Source organism: Aulonocara stuartgranti (genome assembly GCF_965226115.1).
Source record: "Aulonocara stuartgranti genome assembly, chromosome: 16".
NCBI classification, from domain to species: Eukaryota; Metazoa; Chordata; class Actinopteri; order Cichliformes; family Cichlidae; genus Aulonocara; species Aulonocara stuartgranti.
Genome location: NC_138952.1, coordinates 7,742,509 through 7,756,277, shown reverse-complemented (window position 1 = coordinate 7,756,277; position 13,769 = coordinate 7,742,509). Strand labels below are relative to the sequence as shown.

Genomic DNA, 13,769 nt, shown 5'->3' with positions numbered 1-13,769 from the left:
GTTGTCTTCATGTCCTTTTATAGGTAAATCTAAACTTTAATATAGTGGGAAAGGAAAAAATAGACTTCTATCCATCAATCCATCCACTCAGCCATCCATTCCAATCAAGGAAAATGACAATACTAACTACCTTTGGTGAAACAATTGTACTCATTTTGATGAGTGGAATAACATTATGTCTCGGCTTACATCAATTCCCAGTCAACTGCAGCTCTGATCTGCACTAATATTTACATTAGTACAGAATGTAATGTCAGAGTTGGCGCTTGTAAAATTCCTCTGCTTCTTTGTATCAGAGCTGAATACTTGAGTGTCTTTTTCCTGATGGAATGCAAAAATCTGGGCTGTTTCTGTCCCCGATCACTAGCCACGGTCAGAGGTCTATTATCATGTCAAGCACAGCTTCTCCAGAGGGGGTAGGCGGGTGGTGGTTCAGACAGTTTACATGCACCCCTCTGTCATTTTGAATGCCTCTCCCTCGCTCCTTTCCATCTCTGTCTCTCCCGAGTTTTGAGCACATAGGCACTCGGCGATGATGGGTTTCTCAGATGGAATTAAAATGTCTCGTCCCACAGCTGTCACCCATGCAAATTGCATTGTCTACAGATTCTATCACAGAGAACAGCCAGCAATCTGTTTTCTTTGATGCCTTTCTTCTTTTCATTTTTATTTTGTCCTGATGTCATTATCGTGACACTTCTGCTTCTCTCGTTAACGCTTCAGTCATATTTTAATCTTTCTTCCATTCTCTCTTTATTTCACTGCAGGTTTATCGCCACTCCTACATGGCCTCCTACAGCATCTACAATATTCACACTCGGTAAGTGTTCCTCAGCGGTTACTGAGGGGCAACCTTTTTGGTAGTAACACCTGTCATTAGTGGAAAAATATCCATGACTCACAGGGGTTGACAAATTTGTAGAACACAGGAATTTTTATATAAGCTATGTACAATGAATAGAGTACTGTGGGATCAATTTACATGCTGTGACACGCTTGAAACAAACTGTATGTCTGTTATTTGGATTGTTTGTCTTGTTCCAGATGTTAGCTGACTGAGATTAATAAACAAGCAGACCCAAGCTGCATTCTAAGGGCCCCACATGTTCAGGGAAACCTGCCTGCCTAGAGTTTCCTCTTGTGCTATACTGGAGTTTATTTGCATGATTCGAAATCATCTTTGTTTATCTTATACTGGGCCATAGTGCAGGCCCAAAGTTCATCCAGTGGGGAGAGGGGTACACCAGAGAGCCACTTGTGAGACATCACACACAGTGGCGCATCTGGTGGAATCGCAATAATTGAGTTCATGCAATCAGCTCAGGCGAAGCTGAAACACAATGGAGTCATCTCCAATGCATTTCGGGGGTTACAGTTGTTTTAGCTACTCCAACAGGGTATACACAATATTAGACAGGTGCTTTCAGCATCGTGGCTGTCAGGGTATTGTTCACCTAGAATACATTTATTTTGTTGAATAATTAGCTGAGCAGAAATTCAAATCCACTGGATAATGGAAAGGCGTAAGCTGCCATTGCCAGTGTCCTCACTGCATAAGCTTTCCTTCCATGTGCTATCAGCCTGTTGTGGGATGAAGAAAATATGAAGAAGGATAGAAACAGGTCATGAGCAGAAGCATACCACATCATCTCTCACATATGGTGGAGGTGATGTTATGTTGTGTGGCTGTAAGTAAGCAAGGAACTGCATCACTGGTGTTTATTGATGATGTGAGTGCTGATAGAGGAGCTGAATGAATTCTGAAGTGCATGTGGCTGTACTCTCTACCCAGACTCAGCCTAATGTTGCAAACCTGCACAGAACTTCACAGTGCAAGTAGATACTACTACTACTACTACTACTACTACTACTAATACTACTATTACTACCTGTTTAGATGTACAATTTAATGTTAATAATTAGTATGATTATCATTGATTTGAACTAATCCTAAATTGCAAAATGATCTTTGTTATATTTTTACACTAAAACAAAAGACAGATTTTATGGGTGTGTATGTATTTAGAGCAAAGGGTTAAACCACCTTTATGGTTTATACATTTCTGCAATGTAAAATTACACACAAGTGCAAAAAGTACAAGAACTGTATCAATTGCAGTCAAATAGAGGAAACAACACATCCAATGGAAAGTAGTAAGTTGACTACCTCAAGTACAGACTGGGAATATTTTTTGTATATCCCCAGAACTCTCACTAGCTTGTGCAGAGTATTGAAACTTTACCATTCTAAATTTTATGTTCAGTCAAAATAAAGTTTGAAGATCAGCCTGCAGTCTGTGGCATCCCGCTGCTTTCAGACTGATTTTCCAAACATTCTGCACAAAGTCTCAATCCAAAGTAACAGTCCAGGACATGCTCAAATGACTTCCTGCCAGTTTCATAAGTCACAGTCATGAGCGGGATTCTGACTACTAATCAGAGAGAGATTAAAACTTTATACAGCTGATTGGATTATCCTTTTCAAACACGAGTGTTATTTTAGAAAGCTGTGCCATTTTGGGGCATTGCTCTGGCATTTCCTTTTAATCTCTGTCATGTCTGTGCTGATATCAGACAAATGGGTCTATGGCCAATTTGGGCTTATTTCAAAGTGCATGCCATTGTCAGCTAAAGCAAGAAACAAACTGATACAAAGCATGTGCTATATAAACATTGAATAAATAAAATGGGGGGGTGCTCCCCTAAAAACTGTTTTTGCACATTTGTTTTCCTTTTTTAACCTCTGACTTTAGATGTATTGGCCCACTGCTGCCATTTGATAAGGTCACAATTGTTGCACCTGTAACTCAACCAATGGCTAAAGTAGAGAGGCAACCTTGATTAAAATGCACTGTTGCGCATCATTTCTGTTGCATGAAATTTGACTAGAGGTGGGCAGAGTTGACGCTCAGATGCTTTAGAAAAGGTTTAGCAGCATCGGTCCTTACCATCTCACTGACATAAGGCTGTTTTTCACTCTCCAGTTTTTAATATAATTCCATTTGGTTTTTCAAAATTATTACAGAAGGGCGATCGTGGCTCAAGAGTTGGGAGTTCGCCTTGTAATCGGAAGGTTGCCGGTTCGAGCCCCGGCTTGGACAGTCTCGGTCATTGTGTCCTTGGGAAAGACACTTCACCCGTTGCCTACTGGTGGTGGTCAGAGGGCCCGGTGGCGCCAGTGTCCGGCAGCCTCGCCTCTGTCAGTGCGCCCCAGGGTGGCTGTGGCTACAATGTAGCTTGCCGTGAATGTGTGTGTGAATAGGTGGATGACTGGTTGTGTAAAGCGCTTTGGGGTCCTTAGGGACTAGAAAAGCGCTATACAAATACAGACCATTTACAGACATCTCTTGTCTTCGACACATGACTGAAAGGCTTTTCCACCCATTCTAACAGGTGATAAGCCTTAACATAATCTGCCAGAGACAACAACCTACTGGCAATTTACAGTGGGGCAAAAAAGTATTTAGTCAGCCACCGATTGTGCAAGTTCCCCCACTTAAAATGATGACAGAGGTCAATAATTTGCACCAGAGGTACACTTCAACTGTGAGAGACAGAATGTGAAAAAAAAATCAATAAATTCACATGGTAGGATTTGTAAAGGATTTGTAAAAATAAGTATTTGGTCACCTCAAACAAGGAAAATCTCTGGCTCTCACAGACCTGTAACGTCTTCTGTAAGAAGCTTTTCTGTCCCCCACTCGTTACCTGTATGAATGGCACCTGTTTGAACTCATCATCTGTATAAAAGACACCTGTCCACAGCCTCAAACAGTCAGACTCCAAACTCCGCCATGGCCAAGACCAAAGAGCTTTCGAAGGACACCAGGAAAAGTATTGTAGCCCTGCACCAGACTGGGAAGAGTGAATCTACAATAGGCAAGCAGCTTGGTGTGAAAAAGTCAACTGTGGGAGCAATCATCAGAAAATGGAAGACATAGAAGACCACTGATAATCTCCCTCGATCTGGGGCTCCACGCAAGATCTCATCCCGTGGGGTCAAAATGATCATGAGAACGGTGAGCAAAGATCCCAGAACCACACGGGGGGACCTGGTGAATGACCTGCAGAGAGCTGGGACCAAAGTAACAAAGGTCACCATCAGTAACACACTACAATGGCAGGGAATCAAATCCCGCAGTGCCAGACGTGTTCCGCTGCTGAAGCCAGTGCATGTCCAGGCCCGTCTGAAGTTTGCCAGAGAGCACATGGATGATACAGCAGAGGATTGGGAGAATGTCATGTGGTCAGATGAAACCAAAGTAGAACTTTTTGGTATAAACTCAACTCGTCGTGTTTGGAGGAAGAAGAATACTGAGTTGCATCCCAAGAACACCATACCTACTGTGAAGCATGGGGCTGGAAACATCATGCTATGGGGCTGTTTTTCTGCCAAGGGGACAGGACGACTGATCCGTGTTAAGGACAGAATGAATGGGGCCATGTATCGTGAGATTTTGAGCCAAAACCTCCTTCCATCAGTGAGAACTTTGAAGATGAGACGAGGCTGGGTCTTCCAACATGACAATGATCCAAAACACACCGCCCGGGCAACAAAGGAGTGGCTCCGTAAGAAGCATTTGAAAGTCCTGGAGTGGCCTAGCCAGTCTCCAGACCTCAACCCCATAGAAAATCTGTGGCGGGAGTTGAAAGTCCGTGTTGCTCGGCGACAGCCCCAAAACATCACTGCTCTCGAGAAGATCTGCATGGAGGAATGGGCCAAAATACCAGCTACTGTGTGTGCAAACCTGGTAAAGACCTATAGTAAACGTTTGACCTCTGTTATTGCCAACAAAGGTTATGTTACAAAGTATTGAGTTGTATTTTTGTTATTGACCAAATACTTATTTTCCACCCTGATTTACGAATAAATTCTTTACAAATCCTACCATGTGAATTCATGGATTTCTTTTTCACATTCTGTCTCTCACAGTTGAAGTGTACCTCTGGTGCAAATTACTGACCTCTGTCATCATTTTAAGTGGGGGAACTTGCACAATCGGTGGCTGACTAAATACTTTTTTGCCCCACTGTATATGGAAGTCGTAACTGTTAATGGTCAGTCAATGAGCTAATAATATTCAAAATGGGGGCCTAGGAACCCAACAATATTCACTTTGGCTTTACAGGTTTGCTGTTATTACTCATTGTTTTTGCATTGTACCCCCCCCCCCCCCCCCCCCACACACACACACACACACACACAAGTGGTCTATTGAATTGCACATTTCCATAATTTTCATCTAAAAAAGTAGCCTAGCCATTATCCACCAGTGGATGTTGAGTGATTATTATCCTCTATTTACTCTTTTCCTTACTTTAGGGAGGTTTGGGAGCTGGACCCTCCTGAGGTGGTTAACTCAGTTCTCCAGTATGCTGCCTGGGGGGTGCAAGGCCAACAGCTGGTGAGGACACAGAGAATCTTTTCACACCGTAAACCTGTTTTTAGTTCCACTTTGCACTGCTTTCACTACACTGGGTTGGATGCCATTTCTTTAAAACACTTAGATTTGGTATCAGGTATCAGACACAGGTAGATAACAATAAAAAAAGATATTTAAAATTTATTTGTAACATTTACAAGGTTATGCAACTTTTGCACAGCCCTGTTGTTTCATGGATATGTAAGATTTACTCCAATTAAAATATTTTTCATTCATTTTTGAACATAAGTATCAAATTACATGGATGAAACAGATACGATTTTTATTTATCTATTATTATAAGTTTTTGTTACTCAGTTAAATCAGTTTAGACACAAAATCAATGGCTTCTCTTTGCTTTTGCCAGCACATTTGTTGCTGAGTCCTACAGTCTTTATCTGGCATCCAGTAAACAGCCAATTCACAGTTTCTACAGAAAAATAAAATAGTGCGTTTTGAAGGATCAGCGACTCTGGAACCCACAAATTAGGAATTTATCTTCAGCTCCAGGCCTGTGGATGACATTGTGTCACATGACTTTCCACCACGCCGAACGCTGTCTTTGTTTGTGCCCTGTTGCCGTCAATTTCGTGCTGCTATTTGTAATTCACAATGTCCTACTTAACGTGCTCAGGTTCACATTTTTGAGGGGACCCTAATTAAATGCTAATTTTCTTCCATCATACTTTTTTATGTATCTGTACAGGACAGATGGGAAGGCTGTTTTGTTGACAGCTAAAAGGCTTAAAAAGCATAGTAGAGCTGCAGTGTCCATATTTGCAAATTTGAGTGTGGAATATTTGAGCATAAATCAAACACGACTCCATTAGGAAGTCATTATGGTGATAAGGAGGTGAGGTAGACATATGTGAGGATTTTTTAGCTCTCGAGTGGCAAGCACAGCATCATTAGCCAGAAGTGCATCTTTGGAAACAATGACATGGCGTGTATTCCGCTGTAACCGGCTGTAAGTGAGCTTCACAGTAATTCTTTGGGAATTTGTGTTTTCTCATTAGGAAGATGTCTGAGAGTTATGACTAGAATATGTATTAGTGCTGTCCATTCATCACCGTAGAGTCTTAAAGAATGGATTGGACATGCACAGTGACACTAACTAACAAGATAATGACTTTTCACAGTTTACAAAGTTGTAATTAAGTCCCATTTGAGCGGCTTACTGAATTTTAATTGTAACACACTTTTTAACATGATGGCTAAGCTTCCCAGTAATTCTTAGATAACGTTGGCAACTTCCACCAAATCAAAGTGTACTTATTTTAGCAAAGAATATGAGCGTAACAATTCTTGATTTTAAAAAGAATCGAGGAGTTTTAATGAGTGCCTACTGTGCTATTATGGAACTGGAAATTAGTGCATATTTGAAGTATGAATAGACCAAAATCCCCAAATCAGTGAAATACAAAGATTTTAGAAAACTGTCAAAAACCTGTTTTGAAATATTATTTATTAGGACTGAAAGTCTCCACGAAGAAATTAATCAAGTACACATTCATACATTGCATGAGGAATGTAAATTTGCTTTATTAATCAAAAATAATAATAATCTGCTCTGTTATTTTGTGAAATGGCTAATTTGAAAATTTATCGAAAAAAACAATTATAATTCACCATTAAACATAACAATTCAATTAAAGAGCTTGCACATACTGATAATTAAATGATAACAAGAACATAAAATGATTTGGTAGTTGGGAAAAGCCTTACATTGGGTGTTGGTCTAATAAATTTGGTAACCATTGTACCTTAGCAATTTCTCTCTTTTTTTAGCCATAGTACATTTATTTCCTTTGTTGCTAGAAAACAGATTTTTACTTTTAAACGCAGCCTTGATTCATATATTTAAATTTTACTAATAAACTTATTAAACTTTGGCAAAACATGTTTCTTTTGTAGTAGCTTGTATTGTTACAAAGTCTACTGTATACATATAACCTATCTTGGTTTTTGAGCCTATTTAAAGTAGGATACTTACAGGGAATATCGGAAGCATGGACTGTCCCTGTTTTACACAGCATGGTTGCTGTAAAATAGTACAACCTTTAAATGACCAGAACTTAAAATTTCCTTATACATACATACATTGTAAATTGTGGCGGATTATGTTATACATTTTAAACCCCATAATGTCACCATCTACTCTTATTGTTTAGAACCATCCCCATTTTCATATAATGTCAAATATTGAAAATTATTTCAGGTACTGAAAACATTTGTATAGTTTCTTGCACAATGGGGAAGTATGAGATTGCGTGTAGCATATTAATTATTAAAGCACTGTGAATTCCGCATCACATTCCTAACTATAAGAAACGTTCCAAAGAAATTGAAAAGGACTTGCTTTCAATTCATCAGACAAATTTTCAAGTCAACCATTTTACTGCTTTACTTACATGAATGCTATCTCCAGTTAGTAGAGGAAATTGTTGCGGTTGTTACATGAAAAACCCAAAAAAGAAATTGTGTTGTTTAGATTATTTGAAACTGTTTTCCTTTTTATTTTTTTTTTTATTTTTTTGTTATTGCTGACATCACTTCAAGCCTCTACAATTTAATCCAACCTGCAGCAATAAAACCTCAAATGTCTGATAATCTTCACTTCACAATCATAATAATAAGCCCTCACATTTTAGAGAACCCTTTAGCACATGCTGCACAGACTGCCTACTGGACTGATGTTATCTGGATGTCTTCCAGCCAGACGGCAGAAGGCTCTGCTGACTGTGAGGTTATGTCAGTGCATGGAGAGGCTCCTTGCTAATGAATTCTTATGTAAGATCATATAAAGCAACAGACTTCTGGCTTTTGGGAAGGTCCGAATACAGATACTTCTTTGATCTGAGATAATTAATTTTTTGGTTCTGGACAGCTACATGTACATGGAAATCCTAAGAAATCCACAAAGTCTGTTGCTTAAACCCTCCCCAAGTAAATTTTACCACTTAAACCTTCCCAAGCATTTTTTTAGTGGCTTCATTTAAACAAGTGCTAAAAACCAAACCAAGTAGATTTTAGTCCCTAACCTACTTCTTTCTAACAAGTGAAACAAGTTCAGAACTTTTCCAAATAGGACATAGACCACAGTCTCCAAGTATTTAAAAGACCATTATCTCTGGGCATACAATGTTTCCAGAGCCAGTGCAACATTTGGTGAGACTCCTGTGGTCTTTGAATGCCCCATGAGCTCCTTTTGATTGAACATGCCCACAAAGTTCCTATAAATCAGAAGACCAAACTCCCAGAAAGGCTTCTTCTAAGACAAAGGAGTGGTAGCTCATACCATCTCAATGCTTCTACCCTTTCTCTAAGGGTGAGCCCAAGAACCCCACTGAGCAAACTCATTTTGGCCTCCATTCGTGTACTTAACCATTCCAATTGAACAGTCTTTTCATGGATACACACCTCTCCTGGATTGGAGAAACCATTGATGCTTTTGTGCCACTAGAGATCGAAGGGTGGCTCACTCGTGAGGATCTTTTGGGTGAGACTTGATCCACCAAGCCAAGCTAAACACCTTTGAAAAAGATAGCACGGTACTGCCAGCCTCTCCCACCATCCACATGGATGGGCATTGCGGTCAGGTGTAGTATTAGCCAGGTGGCCGACAAAAACAGGAAATTGGGTTTGCCAGCCTTTGGCTTTGTAGACTGGTCCTTAAGTTTTCATTCGTATTAGTGCAATACAATGACAGATGTCTGTGCGACCATGGATACAATACAAACAGAAACTAAATCGCTAGTGCTTTTATTAGTGCCAATTTAACAAATGGCCAAGCTTAAGTTGTAGCCCAGATCTAATTGATTGAGCCGATCTCTCATGTCCTGCCAAAATAAATAAATAAATAGAAATAAAAAGAGTTAGGGAACTCTAGTGCCAATTTAGCATGACAATCTCTAAAAAAAAGTAAGACATGGGCCCAATTCCAATGTCGACACTCACAGACTTGGGGACTTTGAGAAATCCTCCTGATTTTTTGAGGGCAAATCTCTGAACTTTAACATCCCAGTGGTAGATTTTGTGATTTTAAAGTTACTGTTGAGCTGTTAAGGAGTAAGAGCTTACTTTCATAAATAAAGTACACAGAACATTAGCATTAATCACTTGGCTTACCAGCACTGGCTCGCACTTTTAATCCTAAAAGAATTGCTTGGATGCTGAGCAGATACTGTGCACATTTAGTGTAACTGTTAATCCAGTGCATGTGTGCTACAGTCCAAACTTTGGCACATGCTTAATAAGTTTTAGAGTCATGCACCAATTTTTCGTTTGGCAGCATGTCCTTATTTCTTACTGTATCATATTAAGTTGTTCCTGTGTGTGCTTTGTCTCCGTAGATCTACATATTTGAAAACAACATCTATTATCAGTCGGATGTCAAGAGTAACTCCCTTAGGCTAACATCCTCGGGAAAAGACGGGGTCATCTTCAATGGAATTGCTGACTGGCTCTATGAAGGTACCTATCAGTTTTCTACAAACATTTTTTCACATTCTGAGAATAAGACTAGCAAAATTGCGTAGAGTATACATTTATCTGGGTGTTGTTTGAAGAAACCAGGCAAGAAAATGCCAATTACAGACAAACCTTTATGCATGTAATGACTTGCTGAGAAACTGCTTTGTGGCAGTGAGCTTTAACTATTGGGAAGTTGGAATAAAAAATATGTCTGCTTAATTTCAAAGCATTGACACACTATCTCATTAAACTAAAAATTCTTGTGTTTAGAAATGTTACCATTATTAAATATTCATAACGTTTGTTCTGGTGCTCATATCTCCCCAGTGGGTGTGAAGAGTCATTTTATGTGCTTTAAGCAAACACGCACTGCATACACTTAGCCACTTTGCCCCATCTCTCAGGAGAAAAGAAGCTTATGTAAATTTTTTTTTTTTTTTAAAAGGCAAGCAACCTCAGTAACTGCTGTTTTCTTGTTTTTCTCTTTTATTCTTAATTATGTTTGTGTAATAAAGTAATTTACTTATCTGTGATTCTTGAACCCAGATTAACACCTAATTTAACACAAATTCTTCTAGCACCCCCTTTTTTCCACTTATATGTGTTTGGTTTTGTGTTAGGTCTTCAAACACAAGCGTTTTCTCGTTATGCTAAACTGAGCCCATTTACAGTACAGTTAGTAATTTAACTAATATTAGCTGATGCCTTCAAATTTGGGACCTCGATATAAAAATCTTCACATTGTGACTTTAAGAACAGCATTTATGTTGAGCTATTTTTAATACTTCCAGCCCCCCCTTTCATTAATTTAATGATTAAAACTTTCTGCTGGTTTTTCCAAACAGAGGAGATCCTCCAGACCCATGTGGCTCACTGGTGGTCTCCTGATGGAGAGAGGTTGGCCTTCCTGGTTCTCAATGACACTTTGGTTCCCAACATGGCTTTACCTCGCTTCACTGGCATGACATACCCAAAAGGAAAGCAGTACCCCTACCCCAAGGTAACCGTCACTTAGGCGACATCCATGCATATAACACACATACATTATCCTTTATCCTAAATAAAAGGAAGAGGGATTTAAATACCTGGTGTCAACCATCCAAGTCAACAGACAGTGAACAAAAGAGGTGACTTAAGAGAGTACAGGCAGAGTGGAGTGGGTGGAGACGAGTGACAGGAGTGATTTGTGACAGAATGATACCATCAAAAGTGGAAGGGAAGATTAACAAGATGGTATGGAGACCTGCGATAGTTTATGGTTTGGAGACTGTGAGCCTAACAAAATGAAGGGAGGCAGAGCTGTAGCTGGTAAAGATGGAGATGTTAAGATTTTCACTGGAAGTGACCAGGATGCACAGAAATAGAAATCAGCATGTCAGAGGGACAGCTCAGACTGAGCGGTTTGGGAGCTGAGATTTGGACATGTGGACAGAGAAGGGATATTAGAGTGTGTCTTTTATCCTGTCTTCCTCCCATCAACCCCCAACCGGTCGCAGCAGATGGTTGCCACTCCCTGAGGGATTTTTTCCTTACCCCTGTCGCCAAGTACTTCAAAGGGGGTCGTTTGATTGTTGGGGTTTTCTCTGTATTATTGCAGAGGTTTACCTTACAATATAAACAGTCTGGAGGTGATTGTTGTTGTGACTCACTATATAAACAGAGCAGAATAGAATAGAACTGGGATTCTTGGACAAAGAATTTTGAACATGGAGCTACCAGACTGGATGGAAAGGGGAACCTCAGAGAAGGTTTTGGGTGTAGTGTAGGAGGACATCCACAGGGTTGGTGTGACAGAAGAGGATTCTAGAGCTAGGGTGAGGGGGGGGACAGATTGGGTTCCATTAGTCAAGCTAAAAGAAGAGGAAGAATAAAAGTAAAAATAAAGCAGCTGGTGTCAATGCTATCATGCTTCAGCTTAATTTACAGAAATATAGTAGCCTATAAGATATGGTTGTTTACGTTATTGTGATAATACAAAATGGTTTTTTTTTCTGCTCAGTGTTTTACTTGCTGTTGTTGTAACACACTTTTTTAGTTTAGATGTTCTTAAAAAAATCAGCTGGTTTCGTATGTATTTGGCTACACAGAGAGAAGAATTCCGTGTATATAATGGATGTGATGTAGAAGCACTTGTGTAGAATCCTCTTAGAAAACAACACCACATATAGCCCAACAGGACTGACACTTGTATGGGTTGAATGCTAACTGGCTGAAAAGAGGGCAGAAAAAGGAAAGGGAACCTCAGCGGAATTTGGGGGAAGAATAATGGGGGAAATTGCAGTAGATGGTTTTTATTGTTTAACACGCATTTCCATGACAGCGTGAATGACTACAAGAGCTACAAAAGCAAGAGTTGCCCACAGAAGAGTTTTTCATGACACTGCCCCCTGGTGATGATAATTGTAGATGACCATTTGTCATCTGTGTGTAAACTATATTTAAGGCCAGCACATAGACTTTTGGTAGTCTATTCACATAGAAGCTTCTCTGTATTTCTGAGTTTTTTGGTAGTAGATGAGTTTGATGACGAACAACAAGAGGCACCACTTGCAAGACAAGCCAGTGAAGAGTTGTGACTTGTTTCCTGCTCCAGTATGGGTAGAATTTTTCACTGAGACAAGAATGATTACACTTTTATATTTTACCTTAGCTTAAACAGTATAATAACGGCTGACCTAGTTGTCTAAAAATCTAAACAGCCACACTGATTCTAAAGCCATATTTAACATTTGTATTTTGTATTTAATATTTGTTTATATTATTTAACATAAATGATCCAACAAAGGAATAAAGAATTTACTTAGTGTTTCGTGAGAAATAACAAATTTATCACAATAATTTAACATGTGTTTAACTATATTTAAATAACCACCAAAAAAGCTATTTTTATATAAGAATTGTGTAGTTAAATGGTTGAAGAGGAAACAGAGACAGCCAGAGCAAGTAACAGATGGCTGTGGGGTCCTTGGCTATTGACTTTTGGATATTTATCCACTGACTCAGGTGTTCAATAACCTGATGACAGTGAGCACCAAGGATCTTCTGAGCCGTTCTGTCCTGCAGCTCAGTGAAGTAAGCTGATCACTGTGCATCTCTCCACCAAACACCAATGACCCCACTTTCCTTCCTTTTTAGCTATTTGTCCAAAAGCCAAAGTCCTTGTCTTCCCCTCTGCCTCCCAGTGCAGTATAAAAGACACTTGCCATGACTGACTGGTAAAACATGCAGCATTTGCTGGAGATCTCAAAGGATCTAAGCGTTCTTAGCTAAAAGAAACAGCTGTGCCCCTTTTGGTAGAGAGCATCTATGTTCAAGGCCAGTTTAGTTTGTTGTGCAGATGCCAACCTGAGTATTTATAGGTCTGCACCATATCAGTATCCTATTAAACTTCTCAGCTGTCATTGGGTGAAAGGCCAGGAACACCCTGGTCAAGTTTGTGAAAACATTTGAAAATAAAATGCAATATAGCAGATATGAACTTAATTCAAACAATACCCCTAACGCTTTAAACTTTGCTCTAAATGCAAAAAAAAAAAAAAAAAAAAAGTGATCTGGTCAGCCAAATGAGGAATCATAGTGCACGTTTTAAGTAGTGTTAAAGCTGTTTAGGTAAGGGTTTTTCTAGGACTCCTCTGTATGCAGAATAATGTTGAAATTGTCAAGTTTAACATGTCTGTTTGTCATGTGTACTTGCTTTAGTTTAAGTATTTATGTAGTGTTTCTTCTTTGTCTTTTTTTGTATCTGTTTTTCAGTTTGTGTGACAAAAAATTCTAAATTGTTTCCACATAATAGCATAACCATATGTGCATTTAAGTTTTTAAAGACTACTCTCAATGAATTATTCATTCGAAATCACTTAATTTGGCAGCACT

At 39.4% G+C, this 13,769-nt stretch overlaps 1 protein-coding gene across 6 annotated transcripts in view; it reads left to right on the top strand.

Moving 5' to 3' along the window:
* Nucleotides 1–13,769, top strand: part of dpp10 (dipeptidyl peptidase like 10) — a 269,569-nt gene that overhangs the window by 226,289 nt on the left and 29,511 nt on the right. For all 6 annotated transcript variants that reach the window (XM_082509271.1, XM_082509272.1, XM_082509273.1 and 3 more), the window contains 4 exons: nt 768–820; nt 5,324–5,405; nt 9,776–9,896; nt 10,742–10,896. In XM_082509271.1, the coding sequence (XP_082365397.1) occupies nt 768–820; nt 5,324–5,405; nt 9,776–9,896; nt 10,742–10,896 (411 nt within the window). The remainder of the gene's footprint in view (nt 1–767; nt 821–5,323; nt 5,406–9,775; nt 9,897–10,741; nt 10,897–13,769) is intronic.